Source organism: Mustela erminea, chromosome 7, assembly GCF_009829155.1.
Source record: "Mustela erminea isolate mMusErm1 chromosome 7, mMusErm1.Pri, whole genome shotgun sequence".
NCBI classification, from domain to species: Eukaryota; Metazoa; Chordata; class Mammalia; order Carnivora; family Mustelidae; genus Mustela; species Mustela erminea.
Genome location: NC_045620.1, coordinates 22,767,438 through 22,791,126, shown reverse-complemented (window position 1 = coordinate 22,791,126; position 23,689 = coordinate 22,767,438). Strand labels below are relative to the sequence as shown.

At 40.9% G+C, this 23,689-nt stretch overlaps 1 protein-coding gene across 1 annotated transcript in view; it reads left to right on the top strand.

Annotated features, from left to right (window-relative positions):
- Positions 1-23,689, top strand: part of PHF20 (PHD finger protein 20) — a 148,006-nt gene that overhangs the window by 7,638 nt on the left and 116,679 nt on the right. The window contains exon 2 of the mRNA XM_032350796.1: positions 15,191-15,305. Within this exon, the coding sequence (XP_032206687.1) occupies positions 15,223-15,305 (83 nt within the window). The 5' untranslated portion in view covers positions 15,191-15,222. The remainder of the gene's footprint in view (positions 1-15,190; positions 15,306-23,689) is intronic.

Genomic DNA, 23,689 nt, shown 5'->3' with positions numbered 1-23,689 from the left:
CAGCTTGTTTGCTTGCTTCCTTACAGATTTTTATTTATGAGAGAGAGAAAGAACTCTAGAGAGAGCACAAGTAGGGGGAGGTGCAGAAGGAGAGGGAGAAGCAGGCTCTCTGCCTCTCATTACCCTACGATCATGACCTGAGCCAAAGGGAGACACTTAACTGACTGAGCCACCCAGGCACCTCCCACCCCAGCTTGCTTTTTGGCTTTGAATTAGCAGCGTGGGCAGAATGAAATTTAAAAGTGAAGCAGGTAGTTTGCTTTTGGCTGGAGTTTGGGGAAAGTGAGATGTAATGCTTTTAGTCCTCTTCCAAAGGTCTTCCATATCTGTGGGGGATCAGCCACTTGGTACTTCTCCCAGGATTTTAAAGGTGCTCAAACTCCCTATCTGAAATTTGAAAGTGTATCCTGAGTGCAAGCATTATTTAAAAATGACTTCCAAGTGCTTTTTTCCCTAACAATATGCTCATAAAGCCCCAGACGAGAAATTGCCAAGGACAGTGATAAGAAATCTAGATTTCAAATAACTTCATCAGTGAGTGAAACTGTTCTTTGAGAACACCTGATTATTCCTAAAGGCAGTTGCTGACACTGCTGGAAATCAGGGCTCAGGGTGGTATATAACTCTCTAACCTCCCTTCCTCACCCATCTCTCTAGGAGCTACTAGGGGGAGGATTACATTTTTCATGATAAACATTCTTTAGGCCAAAATGTGTGCTTACTTAGAGCCTCCTAGGTTAGATTGGAAGCTCAGAGAAAGGCAGGATGTTCCTATCTTATTCATCTCTCTCAGCAATTGCCCCTTATGGGTTGTTGACTGGCTAACCTTTACTTAGGGTAACCTATTGAACATTGAAACCCTGATTTGTAATGCTGGGACAACTTTGCTAGATCTTGGACTAGGTATCCAACTGTTCTTTGCTTTCTTTGACCAAATAATGGAAGTAATGAGCTTGCAGAAATCCCATAAAATTTTAGGAGCCTGGTGTGAGTCACCAAGCATAAGTAGGGCACTTTGTATGAAAAGGAGGTGGTGTCTGGATCCATTGACTTTGTTGAAGGAGGGAGAGAAGTGTGGGGAAGGATTTAAGATGGTTTGGATGCTCCTGGCTGGTTCAGTCTGTAGAACATGTGACTCTTGATCTCAGGATTGTGAGTTCAATCCCTACATTGGGCGTAGAGCTTACGTTAAAAAAAAAAATGATGGTTTGATCTGATGAGAGCTTATCCCATGTCAGAAACATAATCTTAGGATTTTATTTTTTTAATTCTTTATTTTAATTTTTAAAAAAGATTGTATTTATTTGAGAGAGAGAGAGTGCATGTGCGCAAGTGGGGGGTTATGGGCAGAGGGAAAGGGAGAGGCAGACTCCCCACTGAGCAGGGAGCCCACACGGGGCTCTATCGCAGGACCACAGGATCATGATCTGAGTGGAAGGCAGACACTTAACCGACTGAGGCACCCAGGTACCCTATTTCTTAATCTTTATTTTTTATTTATTTTTTTCTTTAAGATTTTATTTATTCATTTGACAGAAAGAGAGAGAGTAGAAGCAGGGGGAGCAGCAGGCAGAGGAGAGGAAGAAACAGGCTCCCCAGTGAACAAGGAGCCCAGTGTAAGGCTTGATCCCAGGACTCTGGGATCATGACTTGAGGTGAAGGCAGACGGTTAACCTACTGAGCCACCCAGGCACCCCATTTCTTAATCTTTAAAATGGGAGTCAGGTTATCAAAACTTGGTAAACTGTGAAGAGTTGAGTGTATGTACAAGGTTATCAAAACTTGGTAAACTGTGAAGAGTTGAGTGTATATTACTGTTCTGTTTTATTCCTCACAGAGTGTTTTAAAAATCCCTTCATGTTATTTGTTAGTTTGTATTTTATCTGTAACTATCAGTAGAGAAGGAAAAGACACTTTTTTTTTCATTTTTACACAGAATTTAAATAGTAATCCCTTAATATCAGTGTGCAGATATCCCAAAGGCTTCATTTATTTATTTATATTTCCAAAGGCCCTATTTTAATTTTTATTTTTTTAAAGATTTTTATTTATTTATTTGAGAGTGAGATAGTGAGAGATTGCGTGAGAGAGGAGAAGGTCAGAGGGAGAAGCAGACTCCCATGGAGCTGGGAGCCCGATACGGGACTTGATTCATGGACTCCGGGTTCATGACCTGAGCCGGAAGGCAGTTGCTTAACCAACTCACTCAGGCACCCCAAAGGCCCTATTTTTAAAAGTAGTGTGAGTGTAGTGGGTCTCCGAGGAGGTTCTGCTTCCCAGATCCCAGCTCTTCCACCTAATCAGGTGACCATGGACAATTTAGTTGCTCTAAGCCTCCTTTCTCTCAGCAAAATGGGATAATACTGCCAACTCTGCGATGTTGGGAATATGGTATTTGTCAGGGATTTAGCCTGTGGTGAAGTAAATGTAAGCCATTTCCTGGTATTAATAATAAAGGCCAGGAATAAAAGTTAATATTTAAAGAATAAGGTAATGAATTAGTTAACTATTAAATATTTTATTTGTCTTTAAAACCCCATAAGCAGTGAAACCATTGTAATGAAAATGTCTTTGGAGGCCCGTGGAGTAATGACTCCATATTCAAATTGTTTTATTTTGTAAAACAATGATACCTCAAGTAAGGAGTCCTATAAGAACAGTTTAGGTATGTTTAAAAAAAGACTTCCTTGCGCGCCTGGGTGGCTCAGTCCGTTAAGCATCGTTCTTGGTGCAGGTCATGATCTCACGGGTTGTGAGATAGAGCCCTGAGGGAAGGGTGCCCGTCCTTTCTGGGGAGCCTGCCTGAGAGTCCTCTGCCTCTGTCCCTCCCCCTACTTGGGAGTGCCTGCATGTGGGCACTCTTTTCTCTCTCTCTCTCAAATACATAACTAAATCTTAAAAAAAAATGAAAGGCTCTCCCCTCTGGAAGGAAATCACACAAACCCACTCCACATCTACCAACATTTATAGACCGGAGCCTCCCCCTGACTGAAAAACGAATACAGCTTTTCTTAGGCCCCAGAAGCAAAATTGTGGTCTGTCTTCAGGTGCCTCATTCCCTGTGCCTTGCCTTCCTCCCATACCTCTGAGGAGTAATAAGGGTTCCTTCATTTACCCGTGGGTAGCACTTTCAAAGAGCCTCCACATGATGTCCTCTTGAGTCGCTACTTCCTTCTAGGGGAGTGATACTTGTCTTTTTCCTTGTTTTTATTCTGCCAGTGAGGAGGTTGACATTTAAGAAGCACCTGACCACCACGTAAGGGCACACTGCTTGTTAAACGCTGGGGCTGCCTATGAGGGAGTTGAGGACTTACGAGAGATCACTCAGAGGCAGGCAGTTTCAGGATCGAGTGCTGAGTGCTGTGGCCTGGAGAACAGGCCAGACTGCCATGGGGGAATATTGTAGTGGGATGCTGGCCCAGCCAGCCCTTCAGGGAGGTAGACTGGGCAGAGAGAACAGCTTGTTCTAGCAAAGGTCTGGGAGGTTGGAACTGTAAAGAATCTGGCTGTGTGTGTGGCTGTAAGAGCAATAATACTCTGAGAGCCCAAGTAATTTCTCTCTTCACAATACCTGTATGAAGGTATGAAGTTGGTACTGGTACTATTCCTGTTTTACAGGTGAGGAGCCTGAGGCTCATGGAGAAAATGACTTGCACAAGGTTATCTAGAAAATACTGGAGCTGGAATCCAAACCCAGCCTGTCTCACTCCAGAGTTCTGGCCCCTAAAGCTGTGTGTCACTGCCCCATCTGCTAAGCTTTTCTACTCTCCTCGTAAGCACCCATCTTTAGAGATTTCTAGGTTGCTTTGGTCACAATGGCTAACTTCACTCAGCCTTAATGGTATACTGAATAGCTTGAACTTGTTCCATGGGGGAACTACTGAGCTGCGTTTTTTTTTTTTTTTTTAATTGAGACATAATTGACATATGACCTAAACTGATAGATTGATTTTATTTTATTTAAAGATTTTATTTATTTATTTGACAGAGAGCGAGCATAAGCAGGGGAAGCAGTAGGCAAAGGGAGAGGTTGAGAAGCAGAGCAGGAAGCTCTATGTGGGTCTCAATGTGGGGCTCCATCCCAGGACCTTACGATCATGACCTGAGCCAAGGCAGCCACTTAAAGACTGAGTCACCCAGGAGCCCCCAGAAATTTATTTTAGAGTGGGGAGTCTACTTCTCCCTCTGCCTGGCCCTCCTCCTGCTTGTGTGCTCTCTTTTCTCTCTCTGATAAAATCTTAAAAAAACTAAAATGAGAATCATCATCATCATCACTACAGATGTATAAGGTAGACACTAAATGAGATGGTGCTTATATAAAGCATTTAGAATAGTATCTAGTAAAACAGGCAGTCAGAAGATGTGAGTTTATGAGACAGTATTGATTTGGATCTGGGAGGGTGTGGCTAGGGGGCTTTGAGCTCCACTGAAAGCTGTTGTAGTAATTGGATTGGATCTGATGGGGGCCTGAAGTGGGAGAAGGTGTTACAAAGTGGTGAGTATGAGGGGGAGGCAAAGGTGATATCCGTATTTCTAGCTTGGCACATTGGTCGGTCTTGGGCCTTAGACTCTGATGAGGAGAAAAGGAACTTGTGAGGGTCGGATGATTAGCTCAGTGAAGTTGAGTAAAGTGCCAAAGGTCATAAAGCAAATACATTGTGGAGCCCAACCGGTACAATAGGCCTTTTCCACTGCTTCTGGGAAGAGCACCGATTTGCCCAACTCATTCTCAGTAATTTGGAATAAGTAAACTCTATCTGTGTTTGCTCTCTGTCTGAATTTTAATTGTGGAAGGAAAAGCTTGGCTCTTGGGGAAAGCATTTCAAGTATCCATAAAGAGGGTAAGGGAAGTTTTGGTCTATTTTTTTTCTTTCCTTTCTCCTTTCCTTTTTTTCCTTTTTTTAAGTTAAAGATATTTATTTATTTATTTATTTGGCAGAGAGAGAGAGACAGTGAGAGAGGGAACACAAGCAGGGTGAGAGGGAGAAGTGAGCTCCCAAGCAGGCTTTCTGCTGAGCAGGTAGCCCATTGTGGGGCTCTATCCCAGGATCCTGGGATCATGACCCAAGCCAAAGGCAGACTGAGCCACCCCGGTGCCCCACCTTTCTCCTTTCCTAATCTCACTCCCTCTCCTTTGCTTACTTCCTAACCCCTTCAAATAAAAGAGGTTAATTCAGCTCTCACAGGGTGACCTGCGAGGAGCCTGAGAAATGGAACTGGTCTTTGCATTAGATCCAGTCTTCCTTATGTGTCCTTGAGGAAACCAGGGTTTCCTGGTGGAGGGGCCCTTGCTCCCACTTGAACCAGTTTTTCATCTCCCTGGGACTAGAGACATGTTTCTTATGTTTTTTAGTATATTGATACTATCTGTTAATATTTCATGATAATATTGACTAGAATGTAGTCCTTTGTGTCTGATGTCCTTTCTGCTGCTACTACTACTGTTACACAACCATTTTATCTTCAGTACTGAATATTTGGTCTTTATTGTGCTGAGTATTGGGCATCTATTAGCTTACTTATTCCTCATAACAACCCCAGGAGGTAGGGGTTGATGGACAGAGAGAGGCTCAGTGATTTTTCTCATCTTAACTCTGCCAGACAATTAGTGGAGCCAGGATTGGTGAGAATCTGAGTCTAAAACCCGACTATGCTCCCATCCCTAAGCATTTCTGACCGTCCTCTAAGACAGAACTTTGGCAGAGAGTCCCCTTGGAAACTTCCTCCTGTGAGAGTAAGGTGTCACTGGACCTGCTGTTGCTGTTTATGCTTTTATGGGACCACACTGTGGGTGGCAGGCAAGTCACTACCTCCTTTGCACCGGCCTGTGAGGGAGAGGGAACTTCATTCCCGCCTGAGGCATCTTGCCTGACTTTGCCTTTGCCTAGAATTTTTCCCCTAGATCTTAACTTACATGGTTGTCTCCTGGTCATTTAGATCTCTGTCAGATCTCAGCTCAGGAGAGTCCTTTTGTAACAACCTTATCTAAAGTGGTCCTCCTAAGTCACTGGTTCACATTATTTTGTTGGGTTTTCCCTCAGGGTGCTTATCCTGCCAGAGCTTATCTTCTTTGTATTTTGTTTATTGCCTGCCTTCCTTGCTGGAGAACAGGGTTGTGGTAGTCAGGTCCTCTCAGTATCTCTCTGCAGCACTCGGCATATCGCTTTCAAGAAATACTTTCTGAGGGACACCTGGGTCGGTAGGTGGGTTGGCTCAGGTTGTGATATCAGGGTGATAGGATGGAGCCCTGTGTCCGGCTCTGCACTCAGCATGGAATCTGCTTGTCCCCTCTCCTTCTGTTTCTCTCCCCACCCCCAGCCCTGCTCAAATAAATGAAATCTTAAAAAAAAAAATTATCGAATGAAGGAGACATAAAGATCGAAGCTGGTGTTTTGCTTGAAGTGTCCCTCCATTGAAAAGCGGTTACATTAAGTTTCAGAGGCACTGCCACCATTAAATGGAGGTTGAACGCAAGCCTGGTGGTAAGCACTGTTAGGTTGTCACAAAGCTTGTGCCATAGTTTCTGGTGATTGACATTCTTCGCTTGAGTGTCCCTGGGTTTATTTTCCCCTGATTCTGTCTCAGCTGACTCGTTAAAAGGTCTTGTTCCATACCCATCTATCACTTTAATTCTTTATTACTTTGAGCCCTCAGTTCCTTCTCCTTGAGCACAATGGGGTTGCTGAGGGCAGGACCTCCAGTTACCATGGCTACAGTACTCTTTCACCTCTCCCAAAATAAAACCCAGAGTCCTTGTCAGGACAACATAAACTGTAAGTGTATTATGAATTCGGAAAATGCTGCTGCCATTTTTTTGAGTACCTACTTTGTGTTCCTACAAATAGGGACTTTGCACATCTTTCTCGCCTAATCCTTAAAGCATCCAGCATAGGTGCCATTATTTATTCATTTATTTATTTATTCATTATTTTTTAAAGATTTTATTTACTTACTTGACGGGCAGAGATCACAAGTAGGCAGAGAGGCAGGCAGAGAGAGAGAGAGGAGGAAGCAGGCTCCCTGCTGAGCAGAGAGGCCTATGTGGGGCTTGATCCCAGGACCCGGGGACCATGACCTGAGCTGAAAGCAGAGGCTTTAACCCACTGAGCCACCCAGTTGCCCCCAATAGGTGCCATTATTAATTCTCATTTGATAAGTTAAGAAACAGAAACCGAAGATGTAGCTCATAAACAAATATGTGGTAGTGGTTGAGAATCTGGAACCATAAGGCTTATGGCTCAGTCATGACACAGCCTCTTAATATATGGGTGTTCTAGGATATCCCTAGCATTCCTTTGTTCCTCTGTTCCTCATTTTTACAGTGAGAATTAATAATGATAGCTACTTCTGTAGTTGCTATAAGGATTACATGACTTAATATGTGTAGAGTTAGCTATTATAATTATCATTATAAATGTTTTTTACGTAGGTATTATTAGTGTGCTCAAGGATATTTTCTATCTGTTCTTTTGTAAAGTTAGTTCACATCCTTGCCATTTTATTTTTTCCTTCATTTATTATGCATTTTTTGAGCATCGTCATTCCTTTCCCTAATGGAGCTTAGGGAACCCACTACATTAGGTTTTATTTAAATATTCTCTTGGTTTTTGTTTGTTTTTGTTTGAGAGAGAGCAGAAGTGGGGGGGGGTAGGGAGAGAGAGGGAGGAAAATGCCAAGGAGACTTGATTTCATGACCCTGAGATCATGACCTGAGCCCAAACCAAGTCAGAGGCTTAACCAACTGAGCCCCTAGGTGCCCCAATATTCTCTCTCTCTCTCTCTCTCTCTCTCTTTTTTTTTTAAAGATTTTATTTATTTATTTGACAGAGAGAGAGGTCAAGCAGGGAGAGTGGAAGAGGAAGAAGCAAGCTCCCTGCTAAGTAGGGAGCCCGATTCGAGACTCAATCTCAGGACTCTGAGATCATAACCTGACCCGAAGGCAGTCATCTAACCAACTGAGCCATCCAGGCATCCTTACTTTCTTGTTTTTAAACATATGAACTATGAACTATGTCTAGTTTCTCCAGAGTTTTATCTAAAGAGCTATTGTGGTTTTTTTTTTTTTTTTTTTTTTTTTTAACAAATGACTTATTTTTATCCTGGGTTAGTAATCTTCATGTTGAAGTTACTGAGTCCAAGTGTATAAGCAGTTTTATAGCTTGTTCCTTGCTTGCAGATTGAAGTAATAAAAAAAAGGGCCACGGTCAGGGCCCTAGGCAGTGGTTGAAATGTTCAGTTTCCTTACAGTTGGGCCCATCTTAGTTTTTGTCCTTTCTAAAAAAATTAAATATTTCTGCTTGTTATATAATGGTGTGAGAATTCTGACACAACATTTGAAAAGCATCCAATTACTTAATCTTCCTGCTTATATTCAAATTATGTTTATATCTAAAGGCATGAATATAATAAGCATAGTAACAGCTTTGGTAGGGGAGAGAAGAAGGGACTTTGAGAAGGGGTTTTGTGTATCTCTGGGAGAATCCTGTTATAAGAGGGATGTTTCCTGATTTTTTTCTTTTTTAAAGATTATTTATTTATTTATTTGTCAGAGAGAGAGAGAGAAAATCAGAGAGAGAGAGCGTGCGCACGTGAGCCCAAGAAGGGGGACCGGCAAGCAGAAGGAAAAGCAGGCTTCCCTGCTGAGCAAGGAGCCCAAGGCGGGACTACATTCCTGGACCCTGGGATTATATGACCTGAACCAAAGGCAGGCAATTAACTGACTCTGCCACCCAGGCATCCAGGGATGTCTCCTGCTTCGGAGGACCTCTGAAGTTGCTAGCTTCTTTGCATCTCAGTTTTCTTTCTGTGCCATAGGAACATCATATATAGTTCTCACTAGATCACTTGGCAGTTATGAAGATCTGATAAGACAGTGTATGAATGAAAGGACTTTTGTATATTTAAATAATATTTTTTAAAAATACAAAGAAGTAATAAAGAAGTAATCCAAAGTTAAAATCTTACCATTATTCCTTTTAATGGCTGTACCACATTCTGTTGTATAGATGAACCATAATTCATTTAACAAGGCCTCTTATGATGGACATATTAGCTGCAGAAATTGCAGAACTATATTGATCATGTTACAGGTAATTTGACAGACTTTGGGGAATGTATCTGTAGGGTAGGTTACTGGCAGTGGGACTGCTGGGTTGCAGATAGGTGTATTTTTTGTTTAAGCAGTTTCTATTCCAAACATGGGGATTGAACTCATGACCCTGGGATCAAGAGTCACATGCTCTTCCAACTGAGCCAGCCAGGACCCCATGTGTATTTTTGTAGATAGTGCCAAGTTGCCTCTAGAAAAGCTTTTCCAATTAATGCTTCTACCAGCTGTGCATAAGGATGCTTTTTTCTTCTCATCCTTGTAAACGCTGGTTATCCCACCTTCAAATTTTTTGCCTTAGAACCGAAAAATTGTTATTTTGATTTATATTTTCTTTAATTTAGGGTGACTTTATATAGATGGAATATAATATGCTATTACACCTTCATTTTATCTACTGATCCCCAATAATTTATTATTTCTTATACTTTTCCCACTTTTAAGTAAGTTGTCTTTTTTGTTCTTGGTGTGTATGTACTTTTTGTTAATATAGGAAGTTAGCTCCTTGTCATATGCGTTGTAGCTATTTCCCGTTTCTGAAAGTGCCTTTTAAACAGTATTACACAGCATACACTAAAGCTTTCATTATTATTGATAACAGGAATGTTGACTATGAGTACTGTATTTAAGGAAATAAGGCTTTATGTGTCCTTTGTGGCACTGGATTCCCATTAGAGGGAAATTTAAGTGTAAAGGAGCAATTTAAAGGTCTGTCAAGGTCTTTAAAATGGAATCCTATATAAATACAGATTGCATAAGATTTTTTTCTGTTAGTTTTCCTCCATGTCCTTATTGAACATATTCCCTTTAACTCCTAATTCTGGAAGCTGGAGATTTTTGGAAGAATAAGCCAAGGCTTATTCTGAAGAATGGATATTGGAGAATGGATAAGTTGAAAGCTATAGAATCTTGGTCCTTTTGCATCTTAAGAACAATCTGTGTTTAAAACTAAATGTGGGGCATCTGGGTGGCTCAGTGGGGTGCCTGGGTGGCTCAGGCTCAGGTCCTGGGATCGAGCCCCACATGGGGCTCTCTGCTCAGTATGGAGCCTGCTTCCTTCTTCTCTCTCTGCCTGCCTCTCTGCCTACTTGTGATCTCTGTCAAATAAATAAATAAACTCTTAAAAAAAAACAAAAACAAAACCTAAATGTGAGAAGTTAAACAAAAAAGGTACTTCTTAGGTAACTTTTTTTTTTTTTAGTTCCTGCATCTGTCTTGAACTCTTTTTTATTTGTTAGTGTTGTTGTCACATTAATTTGAGACTTTGTGGTGCCTGGCTGCCTAAGTCCATAGAGCATATAACTTAACGATCTCAGGGTTGTGATTTCAAGCCCTCTGTTGGGTGTAGAGCTTGCTTAAAAATTTAACAACAAAATTAAATTGAGACTTTTAGATAATTTCTTGGGTGTCATCCCCCTTGCCCCTTGTTAGAGTTTGTTCATCTCTTTCCAGTGTTTGTGTGTGTCTTTCTGGGTGGACTGGAGCAGGGACTAAATTGGATTTCTTATTCCTAAATTTCAGCACAATGCAATACCGATAGTACTCACTAAGGAATTGTTGAATGATTTAACGTGAAATAAAAAAACAAATGCTGCCACCCCAGAGGAGAAGAGGGAAGGTTTGGGAATGGGACACAAAAGTCAGATTAATCCTTCTTCTTATTTGTTGTGGTATGGATGTAGTGTAGGAATTTAGGTGAGAGGTTTGCTGGGTTGAGGTCTGGAGTCATGGCCAAGAAAGATTCTTGAGATGTCCTTGATGCAAAATGGTGTTTTTTAAAAAAGAATCGGGACAGGATCCATGGGCAGGAAGAGCTGCTGCACTAGGGTTGTAAGGGGTGGCTGATTATATACTTGGAGTTGGGGGAGGCAAGGAAAAAGGAAGATGTCCAAGATGACTTTCCTATGCTCCGGAGGCCTTGCTAATTTCAAGCTATGGTGGTTTTTCCTTCCCGTTAACATTAAGATAGCTGGGAGCTTCCTGGAAGAGTGGTAGGCTTAACTCCACCCAGGAGTGGGGGTGAGGGGAGAGGTTGCAGGGTGTTAGCTTATTCTTTGTCTTCAGCTAGTCTTCTGCTCCCTCATCAATACCAGAGTGAAACTTAAAACAAGTGGGTCAGAGTTAGAATGAAACAGGCTTTAGTTTAGTTCATGGTAAGGAAAACCTTCTGACAATTCAGTCTTAAGAGGAATTGTTTCTTTCTTTCCTTTGAGCTCTTGGGAATGATCTGCTCATCTTTATTCAATTACTGCCTTCCACACTCCCATATTTTAATGGAAGGTCTGCTAGAGTACACGGGGAGAATTTGTGTGGTGAAAGAATTAATTCAGAAATCAAGCAGACCTGAGCTTTTGTTCTGGGGCTTGTCACTTAGCACCTGAACCCTAGCCAAATTACTTTAAGCATAATTTCCTCATTTGTGATAATAGAATTATTAGCAGCTAATAACTCCTTTATACTCCTTACTTTGCACCAATCCTTTGCTCCTTAAATGGATTATCTCATTTAATCCTCACACCCATTGTTATCACCACTTTAACCCCTTTTAAGGAGAGGAGACAAATTCAGAGGTGTTAAGTAATTTACCCAAATTCATTCAGCTAGTATGGGGTGGATCTGGGGATTCAAGGCCAAGCATTTAGTCCTATTGCATTATATACATAGTCTCTATAAAAGTGAGCTGTTGCCCTGCATAAAGTCTGACAAATAGTGGGAGCTTAGTGAGTGTTCATTGCCACTCTGCCTTTCTTCTTGTTTGGCATCACTTTTTTTTTTTTTTTTGGATTTTTTAATTTTTAAGTAATCTCTACACCCAGTTTGGGGCTGGAATTTACAATCCCAAGATCAAGAGTTGTATGCTCTACTGACTGTGCCAGCTAGGCAGCTCTGGCATTACTTTTTCATATAATCTAAGAGGCCAAATTATAAATCTGTATATTACTTATGCATGAAGTCAGAGATAAAAAGATAGATAATTTGAGGTGGTATTTGTCAGTCAAGCCAAAATTAAAACTTTTAAGAAAAGATTATTTATTTATTTAACTGAATGAGAGAGGGAACACAAGCTAGGGGACCTGGAGAGGGAGAAGCAGGCTCCCTGCTGAGCAGGGGGGCTTGATCCCATGTTGCTGGGATCATGACCTAAGTTGAAGGCAGATACTTAATGACTGAGCTACCATGCCCAAAATGAAAACTTAGACTGATTGGATTTACTTATCAGATTTGATACCTCATTTTCTTTCTTTCTTTTTTTTTTTTTTTTAAGATTTTTAAAAATTTATTTATCAGAGAGAGAGGGGGAGAGAGCGAGCACAGGCAGACAGAGTGGTAGGCAGAGGCAGAGGGAGAAGCAGGCTCCCCGCTGAGCAAGGAGCCTGATGTGGGACTCGATCCCAGGACGCTGGGATCATGACCTGAGCCGAAGGCAGCTGCCCAACCAACTGAGCCTCCCAGGCATCCCAGATACCTCATTTTCCTTGAGAATGTAAAGGGTAAAGTCAGCCAGACCTCTGACTCTCCCATTCCTAGGGTCCTTATACTGGAAACACTCTTAACATAATAGCTTTCCAGTTTCTTAGACTGTTTCAGTTCCTTAGTATTCGACTGTCAACCATTCCTGCCTTCATTTGAAGTGTGTGTTCCCTGGGATCAGCCCTTCCAAATTGGTTGTGTAATGAGTAGCTCAGCTTTCAAATTACATGGTTCTTTTTTTCTTCTTATAGAAAATTTCCATTGTGAAAATCTTTAAATTTATGAAACTTTATTTATTTATTTATTTTAAAAAAGATTTTATTTATTTGAGAGGGAGAGAGAGCACAAGCAGGGGGAGCAGCAGGCAGAGGGAGAAGCAGGCTCCCTGCTGAGCAAAGAGCCTGACATGGGACTTGGTCCCAGGACCCTGGGATCATGACCTGAGCTGAAAGCGGACACTTAACTAACTGAGCCACCCAGGTGTCCCTGTGAAACTGTTTAAAAGGAAAAGTACTGGGGCACCTGGCTGACTCAGTTGGTAGAGCATGTGACTCTTGATCTCAGGTTTGTGATTTCAAGTCCCATGTTGAATGTAGAGATCACTTAAAAAAATTAATAAAGGAAAAGAACAATCACCTACAACCTGTTTTTTCCTACCAGCCTTTTTTTTTTTTTAATTTAAGATTTTATTTATTTATTTGACAGAGAGAGATGACAAGCAGGCAGAGAGGCAGGCAGAGAGAGAGGAGGAAGCAGGCTCCCTGCTGAGCAGAGAGCCCAGTGCGGGGCTCCATCCCAGGACCCTGAGATCATTACCTGAGCCAAAGGCAGCGGCTTAACCAACTGAGGCACCCAGGCACCCCACCTACCAGCCTTTTTAAAAAATATTTTACTTATTTGAAAGAGCGAGAGAGGGAGAAAGAGAAAGAGTGCTGAGAGCGGGGAGGGGCAGAGGGACAGAGAATCTTAAGTGGGCTCCACCAGTGCTGAGCCTGATGTGGGGCTGGATCTCATGACCCTGAAGTTATGACCTCAGCCAAAATCAAGAGTCTGGTGCTTAACTGACTGAGTCACCCAGGTGCACCTAAACACACATGAGTTTTAAAGGTTTATTTAATTTATTTTAGATAGATAGTATGTGCACAAGCAGGGAGAGGGGCATAGAGAGGGGGAGCCCAACATGGGACTTGATCCCAGCACCCTGTGATCATGACCTGAGCTGAAACCAAGAGCTGAATGCTTAATTGGCTGAGCTACTCAGGTGTCCCAAACATACATGAGATGTATATATGTATGTATTGGGACTTGATCCCAGCACCCTGTGATCATGACCTGAGCTGAAACCAAGAGCTGAATGCTTAATTGGCTGAGCTACTCAGGTGTCCCAAACATACATGAGATGTATATATGTATGTATTTACTTATTTATTAAAGATTTTATTCATTTGACAGAGCACACAAGCAGGGGGAGCGGCAGGCAGAGGGGGAAGCAGACCTCCTGCTGAGCAGGGAACCTGACATGGGGTTCAGTCCCAGGACCCTGGGATCATGACCTGAGCCCAAGGCAGATGCCTAACTGACTGAGCCACCCAGGCGCCCCCATACATGAGTTTTAATGTGAGCTCAAAGTGATGTAATTTAGAATCCTGCCTTTTCATGTAATGTACTGCAAACAAATTCTTTCTAAAATGTAGGGGCGCCTGTCAGTCCATTACAAAGATTGTTTCTGGTGTGAGGCAGATGTTGTCTCGGTAGTGCTCTGATGTTGCTTGGGCAGTATAAACTTTTGAGACCCAAAGTTTAGCAGTGGAAAATGCAGTTTGAGGTCACCTGCTCTGAGAATGTGGCCTGTGTAAGTGCTCCAAGAGCTCAGAGTGCTACATTTCCATTAGAACCACCTCTGGTGCCTAAAGATAAATTTTATTCATATAGAAAATGACCACCAGTCCCAGGATCCAGAGAATTGATAAAGAATTACTTAGGAAAATATAAATTGTCAGAATGAACTCAAGAAGAGGCAGAAAATATACATAGAACAAAGAAAGTATAGTTCCTCCTTGTCTAGCCTTCCACATAGGGCCAGAAATCAGTATCTCAGCTTTTATTTACTTCTTTTATATTAAAATTCATAGGAGTTGCAACTTGTAGTTATTCTTCTGTTTACTGTCTACAGTTTTGTCTTCCTTCAGTGGACTGGAGTCTTCATGAGTACAGGAAACTGTGTCTCTTTTGGTCTTGACCGTTTTTTCTAGTCTCTCAGCAGATGCTTGTTGAATGCATTAGCAAATGATTGTATTTAACCTGGAAAAGCAGTTGGGTTTTTTTGGAGTTCTGAGGTGTTCCCCTTTAAGTGAGTCCTTGGTCAGCATTGTTGAGTGCAGGTCTCCTCAGGATTTCTGGAACTATAGGACACCACATAATAGAGAAGAAGGAGACAGACAGTGGAGGGCACACCTGTGTTAGGATGAGAGCAGGCTTGGAAGTAGCCACTGGCAGGGTTTCTGGAGCTTTTTGTTTTGAATAATTCCTGTTTGTCTTTTATGTGTAGTGACTGATGCTACACTCTGGGCAGACTTTGCCTGAGTTTCATAAATATTTAATTGGCTTTTTCAGGAGAATAAAGGCAGCCCCGCTGATGACTGAAAATGACAAAGCATCCACCTAACAGACGAGGAATCAGCTTTGAAGTGGGAGCCCAGTTGGAAGCCCGGGACCGATTAAAAAACTGGTACTTTTGTATTTTTCTGTTAATTAAATTCCTTCAGTAAAGGATTTTTGCTAGCATTGATAAAGAGGGGTAGCCTGTGCTTTTCTGTAGTGTTTTCCTGCTCCCTGACTCTTGGAAGGTAGGAGACATAAGCCTAGAGACGTGGAAATGTCCTTTCTTTTTGGTGCTGGGATCTGTCTGTCGTGGAGACCATTCCGTGCCTACTTGTTAATACTCGTTTCCCCTTTCTGCCCGTTCCGAGAAGGAGTGATGGGAAAAAGAAGCATGGATGGCTACAAGGCAGGGAAGAGTTAAAAGTGGCAGCTTTCTTGCTCTTGGCTCCCTGTCTGGAAGAAGAGAGGATAGATCAGGGATGGAAGCATGAAGGAAAGGGGTTAGATTGAAATAGTTTGTGTGTTGTGAACAACTCCTTCTGTTTTCTGGGTGTGTGTTGTGGTTGAAATTTAGTCATCATTCTGTATGGTGATTAAATGTAGAGGCCGAGGGCTTGTAATCCTCTGACTTGTCATTGACTTGTGACCTCTGGGTGGTAATTTCCACTTTGAGGTTCAGCTTCGTCTGTAAATGTGTGGATAGTAGTAATATCAACCTCAGAGTTTTTCTGAGAATCAGGTAATAGAATATGTGGAGAAAGGCCTTCCTTACCAACTGTAAAATGATGGTTGTTGAGAATGTCCTACAATTTGGTCATTTGTTAATGTTTAAGGTAAAGGTGGGGGTTTCAGAATTCAAGCATTTCTGAGTGTAGTCCTTTTGGGGAGTTTCCTCAAAATTGACCAGTTCCTGGGGCGTAGGAAGAGAAGAGAGGGGAAAAGAGAAGCAGGGAAATGTTGGTTGGGGCAGGAAATGTCTCTGCTGCCTTTTGGGGATAGATTTGATAAATGAATTGTAGACCTTTTAGATACCTTGTTGTTTTAGGCTGTTTGTATTATCTGTGATTATTTCCCTTTTTTGTTTTCTCTCAGCTCTTTTTAAGGCAGCTTAATCAAGGGAAGAATTCTTTTCAAATGTGGAAAAAAATTAAAATTTAGAAAAAGTAAAGAAGTACAGCTAGCCATAAAATAATCTGTATAGTTATCTCTCAGAATAATATTAGTGAATATTAATAAATTAGTATGTAAAATTTAATAATAAGATTTATTAATAAATTAATGCCACTCAGAATAAATGACATTTTTGTTTTATTATATTTGTGTTAAAAAATTAAGGCTATAAAACATTTCTGATTTAATCCAAGTGTCTTTTATACCTTACCGATTCAGTTCCCCTTCTGTGTTCCATAGAGGCAACCAGCATCCCGAAGTTGGTTGTATCCTTTCTGTCCATGTTTTTACATTTTAACTATATATATGTATTCATAAGTAATAGTTAGAATCACTTTATTTAAAATCACTTCGTTTAAAAATGAATATGTTTTATTATATTGTTTGTTCCTTTAGCTTGTGTTTGTGTGATTCATGCATACTGATATATAAGATACTCCTCCTAACTTCTGTATAGAGTTCTGTTGTATGAATATACCATATTAAAAAAAAGGAATATATCATATTTCATTTATCTAGTCTCCTACTGATAGACATTTAGATTCCAGTTTTTCACTTTATTTTTAAAGTAAGCTCTAGGCCCAGTGTAGGGTTTGAACTAATAACCTGGAGGTTAAGAATCCCATGCTTTCTACTGAGCCAGCCAGGCTCCCCTCCAGTTTTTCTGCTTTAAACTTAATGTTGCTGGGGTGCTTGGTTAGCTCAGTCAGAAGAGTGTGCCACTTTTGATCTTAGGGTCATGAGTTCAAGCCCCATGTTAGTGTAAAGATTACTAAAAAGAGTAATAAATTTAAAAAATAAACAACACACTGTTATTGTGAACATCTCTGTAAATGACTTTTTTGTGTATCCTTTTGCAAGAATACTTCTTGGGCAGTGACTTTCAAACCTTTTTTATGGCAATTTATAGTAAGAAATATATTTTAAATCCAGTGTAATACCCATCCATATACACATAATAATTTAACTGGAGCAAAAACTTAGAGACAGTTCTTAACCTTGGACATGCTTTATATTCTGATGTTTTCCCTCTATATTGTATGTATGTTTCCTGAACATATGTACAAGTGCTGGTCTAGATTCATTAATTTTATTTTATAATCCAGTGGGTCATGAACTGCTGTTTGATAAGCCCTACTCCAGTGAATTTGTTAAGTAATATGATATACACATTTTCAGTTTTACTGGAAATTGCCAAGTTTATTTCCAAAATGCTTCTATTAAATTACACCCCCACAGTAGTGCATTAAACTTCCTGTTTTTCCATGTCCTTATCAATCCTTGCTTTTTAAAGACTTTCTGGTCTTGCTAATCTGTTGGTTATGAAACTTTGTTTTATTCTCTGTTGCTTGTACTTCTGGTGAGGTAGAGCATTTTCTAATATGTGTGTTCTGTGACTTGTTCTTGGCTATTTTCCTATTTGATTGTCTGTTCTCAGTGATTTATTAGTGTTCTTCTAATATGTTATGGATTCCAATTCTTTGTCAGTTTGTGTTGCAGAAATCTTCCAGTCTGTAACTTGTCTTTTCAGCTTGTTTGTTTCTTTTGTTTCTTTTTTTTTTTTAATTAAAAAAAAAGGTTTTATTATTTATTTATTTGAGAGAAAGAGAGAGGACAAGCAGGGGGAGCAGCAGGCAGAGGGAGGGAGAAGCAGGCTTCTTGCTGAGCAAGGAGCCTGGTGTGGGGCTCGATCCCATCATGACCTGAGCTGAAGGCATACACTTAACTGACTGAGCCACCCAGGTGCCCCCTTTCAGCTTGTTTTTGATATCTTTCGTGGCATATAGTACTCCTAAATTCTTCTAAAAGTTTTAAAGTTTTGCTTTTCACATTTTGATCTTTATTTACCTAGAATTGATCTTATGTATGGGATGAACCTGGTCTAATTTTTTTATTCACAATTTAAATAATCAGGTGCCTCATCATCGTTTGTAGGACAGTCCATTTTTTCCCCACTGATCTGCAGTACCACTTCTATATACCAAATGCCGTAACATCGCACTCTCTCTTTTTAACTCCTTACTCTGTTCTATTAATTTATATTTACTCTGGTGCTAATAGCAACACATCGAATTTATATTGCTTTAAAGTAAGTCTTTATAGCTATTAAGACAGATTTTGCCCCTGTGTGCTTTATTTGCTGTATTCTTAAACCTTTTCTCTTACTTTTTCAAAAAATTGAAGTATAATGGACATTCAGTGCTATATTAGTTTCAGGTATAGATCTTTACTTTTAATGTGAATTTTAATTTTAATTTTATTTTAAAAATGATTTATTATTTATTTAAATGATTTATTCTAGAGGAAAAGAGAATGTGCATGTGCGAGAGGGTGTGAACAAGGGGGGAGGGGCAAAGGAAGAGTGGGAGAGAAAATCCTTAAGCAGATTTCCTGCTGAGCAAGGAGCCTGACATGGGGCTTGATCCCAGGACTCTGAAATGATGACCTGAGTGGAGATCAAGAGTTGGATACTTAACCGATCAAGGCACCCAGGTGCCCTGAAAATACTACGTTTTTGTATTTATTCACATTTTCCTTTATAAACATAAGTAATGTTTTATAACCTTCATAAAGCTTTTGCATTTTATCTATTAGACTTATTCCTAAGTACCTTCTAGTGTTTGTTGCTTCTATGAATGGTTCTTTTTTCTTTTATTGCAGAGCGCGCACATGCATGTGTGAGTAGGGGAGGGGGTAGAGGGAGAGGAAGAGAGAATCTTAAGCAGGCTGCATGCCCAGCTTAGAGCCCTACCCTGGGCTTAGTCTCAGACCCTGTGATCACAACTCTGAGATCATGACCTGAGTTGAAATTAATAGATGCCTAACTGATTAAGTTACCCAGGAGCACCTTGTGAATGGATATTTTTTTTAAAGATTGTATTTATTTATTTATTTGAATGAGTGAGCGAGAGAGAGAGAGAGAGAGGAGAGAGTATATGTGAGTGGGAGGAGGACAGAGACGGAGAATCTCAAGCAGACTCTGTGCTGAGCGTGGGGCCCCATATGGGGCTTGATTCCATGATCCTGAGATCATGATGTGAGCTGAAACCAAGAGTGGGATGCCCAACCTACTGAGTCACCAGGTATCCCTGGATCTTTTTATATTACATTTTCTCTTTGGTTATTGGTGGTGTTTAGTAATGCTGTTGAGTCTTGTTGTTGTTGACCAGATTCAGTGTGTGAACTTTACTGAGATCGTAGTTAAACTGAACAAGGTGTCCTGCTGAGATCATAGTTTAAAAGCAACTGCTAAAAAAAGATTTTATGACATTTATGAGATTGTTGGAAATTTGAACAGTGATTAATGATATAAAAGCGTCGTTAATTCTTTTAGGTTTGGAAATGGTATAGCTATGTTTTAAAAAAGTCCTCATTTTTTAGAGATTACATACAGACATTTATGAATAAAATGATTTGTTGTCTGGGACTTTCTTCAAAGATAATATGAGGGGAGGAAAGGATGGGAGGATAGAGGAAGCAAAAGTGGTCATAGGGGTGGATGTGTGAGGGTTTATTTCTCATAAATTTTGTATGTTAAACTTGTGTGCAGAAAGCTTGCTGCATTTTCATACTTGTCCTACTAGTTCTTTTGGATTTTTTACGTAGATGGTCATATATATGCAAATGGGTATATTGCCTCTTGCTTTCCAGTCCTTATGCCTCTTCTTTCTTTTCCTTCCTTCCGTCTTTCATCCCTTTTCTTTCCTTCTCTCTTTGTCCCATTTTCATTGACCAGAACTACACTGGCATGGTGTCAAATGGTAATGGTAACAGTAGCATTCTGTGTCTTACTGTTTGATTAACAGGAGTTCATGTGAAGGTTCATCATTAAATATGATGTTTAATGTTAAGATCATGGTAGACTCGGGGCGCCTGGGTGGCTCAGTGGGTTGAGCCTCTGCTTTCGGCTTGGGTCATGGTCTCAGGGTCCTGGGATCGAGCCCTGCATCGGGCTCTCTGCTCTCTAGAGAGCAGAGAGGAGCCTGCCTCCCCATCTCTATCTCTGCCTGTCTCTCTGCCTACTTGTGATCTCTGTCAAATAAATAAAATATTAAAAAAAAAAAAAGATCATGGTAGACTCTTTAATCAGATTAAAGTAATTTCTTCCTGTTTATTCCTTGTTTGCTGGAAGTTTTTGTTTTTGTTTTGTTTTCCCCTAGCCTGTGTGACTGTTGAGTTTCATCTAATGCTTTTTCTTTCTTTCTTTCTTTCTTTTTTTTTTTAAGATTTTATTTATTTATTTGACAGAGATCACAAGTAGGCAGAGGGGCAGGCAGAGACAGAGAGAGGGGGAAGCAGGCTCCCTGCCAAGCAGAGAGCCTGATGTGGGGCTCGATCCCAGAACCTGGGATCATGACCTGAGCCGAAGGCAGAGGCTTTAACCCACTGAGCCACCCAGGTGCCCCTCATCTAGTGCTTTCTGGACATCTCATTAATTGACCATATAGGTTTTTGTCTCTTCAGTATATTAGTATGGTATATGACATTAGTAGATTTTCTGATGAGCAGTTCTTGCCTGCATGCCTGGATAGACTCTGTTAGGTCATTTATATAATAAATTATGGGATTCAGTTTGCTAATATTTTATTTGGGATTTTTTTTTTTTTTAAAGATTTTATTTATTTATTTGTAAGAGAGAGTGAGAGCGAGCACAGGCAGACAGAGTGGAAGGCAGAGTCAGAGGGAGAAGCAGGCTCCCTGCGGAGCAAGGAGCCCGATGTGGGACTCGATCCCAGGACGCTGGGATCATGACCTGAGCCGAAGGCAGCTGCTTAACCAACTGAGCCACCCAGGCGTCCCTTTATTTGGGATTTTGATATCCATGTTCACTAGTACTTTGGTTTTGATCTTTTCTTGCACCATTCTTGTCTGGTTTCAGTCTGTTGTTGTAGAAGTCCTAGGAAATGAGGTAGTTTTTTCTTTTTTTCCCCCTCTGGAACAGGTTTCATTTATTTATTTATTTATTTATTTATTTAATTACTTGAGAGAGAGACAATGCGTGTGGTGGTGGATAGAGGAGCAGAGGGGGAGTGAGAGGGGAAAGCAGACTCTTCACTGAGTGCGGAGCTCTTGGTGGGGCTTGATCCCAGGACCCTGAGATCATGACCTGAGATGAAACTAAGAGTCATATGCTTAACTGACTGAACCACCCAGGTGCCCCATCTGGAACAGTTTCTTGAAGCTTTGCTAAGTCTTGCCAACCCTCCCCCCGCCAGCAAGGAACCTTATGTGGGACTCTATCCCAGGATCCTGGGATCATGACCTGAGCTGAAGGTACATGTTTTAATCGACTGAGCCATTTAGGCATCCCTTTCTTTTTTCATTTTTAAGGATCACCAAAACTCAGATCATTTAGTGTGGTGATGTAGTCAGTTACATTCATTATTTTCTTTGGTGCTAAAATTATCCCAAATTTAGCTAGTCAGAAACCCTTTAAACTGGGTTCTTTGTTCTTTCAATACACTTCTATTAGTCCTTGAGTATTTTCTTTTTTTCTGGCACTACTTAGAAGGCCCACATTTATTTTGCCCCTGTCATTCTCTAGACCCTGAAGTCAGCCATTTCTCCAAGGAGGCCTAATTCCTTTTAGGTGGAAGTAGTATTTAGAAATAACTCTGGGCACTGGCTCTGTTTATTGCTGCTAGAATGTTACTGCTTTTAGGCCTTTTCAGTAGATAGAGCTCAGAAATAAAATTTTTGAAAAGTTGTGAGTTCATTTTGGTATTTCCATTTTAAATTTAATATTTTGTAATTTATATTTTTATTTTTATCTTTTATTTTGAAAATTTTTTTTTCTAAAATTTAATTTTTGTTGTTGTTCTTCAATTTTATTTATTTACCTGACAGAGAGAGAGAGAGAGATCACAAGTAGGCAGAGAGGCAGGGGAAAGCAGGCTCCCCGCTGAGCAGAGAGCCCAATGCGGGGCTCAGTCCCAGGACCCTGAGACCATGACCTGAGCCGAAGGCAGAGGCCCAACCCACTGAGCCACCCAGGCGTCCCAACACATATATAGATAGGTCTTATAAGTATCACAACTTACAAGATAAGGAGAACACCTAAAGAATTTGCTTATGCTATACCCTTGCCGGTCTATAATTATTTGATTTGATTTAAAAAAAATTTTTAAAGATTTTATTTGTTAATTTATTTTATTTATGTTTTGAGAGAGAGAGAACACATGAGTGCATGCTGTAAGTGGGGGACAGAGGGAGAGGGGGGAGAGAGAATCCTAAGCAGGCTCAGGCTTATTGCGGAGCTTGATACGGTGCTCAGTCTCAGGACCCTGAGATCATGACCAAGCTGAAGTCGAGTTGTATGCCCAGCTGACTGAGCTACCCTGGACCTCTGAAGATTTTTTTAAAAAAGATATTTATTTATTTATTTATTTGACAGAGAGAGAGAGAGAGATCACAAATAGGCAGAGAGGCAAGCAGAGAGGGAGGATGCAGGCTCCCCGCTGAGCAGAGAGCCCGATGCAGGGCTCGATCCCAGGACCCTGAGATCATAACCTGAGCTGAAGGCAGAGGCTCCAACCCACTGAGCCACCCAGGTGCCCCCCCAAGATTTTATTTTTATGTTATGTCTACATTCATTGTGGGGCTGAAACTCACAACCCTGAGATCAAGAGTCCCATGCTCCACTAACTGAGCCACCCAGGCGCTCCTGATTATTTTTTATTTATCTGTCTTTCCTTCTAGAATGCTAGCTCAGTTGAGGGCTAGTACGGTAGATTGAGTTCTCTGAGAAGCAGTGTAATTGATTGATTTGGAAACCCCCTGTAGAGGGAAATGGGGAAGGAGGGGAAGAGGCTGGGAAGAGTTTTAACCCCTGGCAGGGAGAGAAAAGGAAGGTAGGATGTCTTCCATCTACCAGTAAGTTTTGGCAAAGGAGATGGGGATTTCTCAAGCCATTGTTGCTGTCAAAAGAGTCTTGTCTCCCAGGAAGAGTCTTATCTTAGTATACCTGCTTACTCAGTCCTTGGCTAGGAACAATGCTAGGGAAGTGTGGAGATGGCACAGAGGTCAGGATGGGTTTAGTGCCTTTGCGGCTGGTGTCAGTTACTATCTACTTGGTAAGGATGTGGTGGGTGCATTTCCAAGGCAGCCATGGATGTGCTATCAATTTTGTTTGCTGATATATCTCTAGTGCCTGAAAATTGTACCTGGCATATAATAGGTAATCAATAAAGTATTTGTGGACCAAGTTCCAAATGATTGTAGGAAACATTTTTCTAGGTGTTATGATTGCTTACATCTTAAGCCTGAGAGAATTTTTTTTTTAATATTGCAGAATTAGATAGCAATTATGTGTAGGACTGACTGTGCCAGGTTCCCTATATA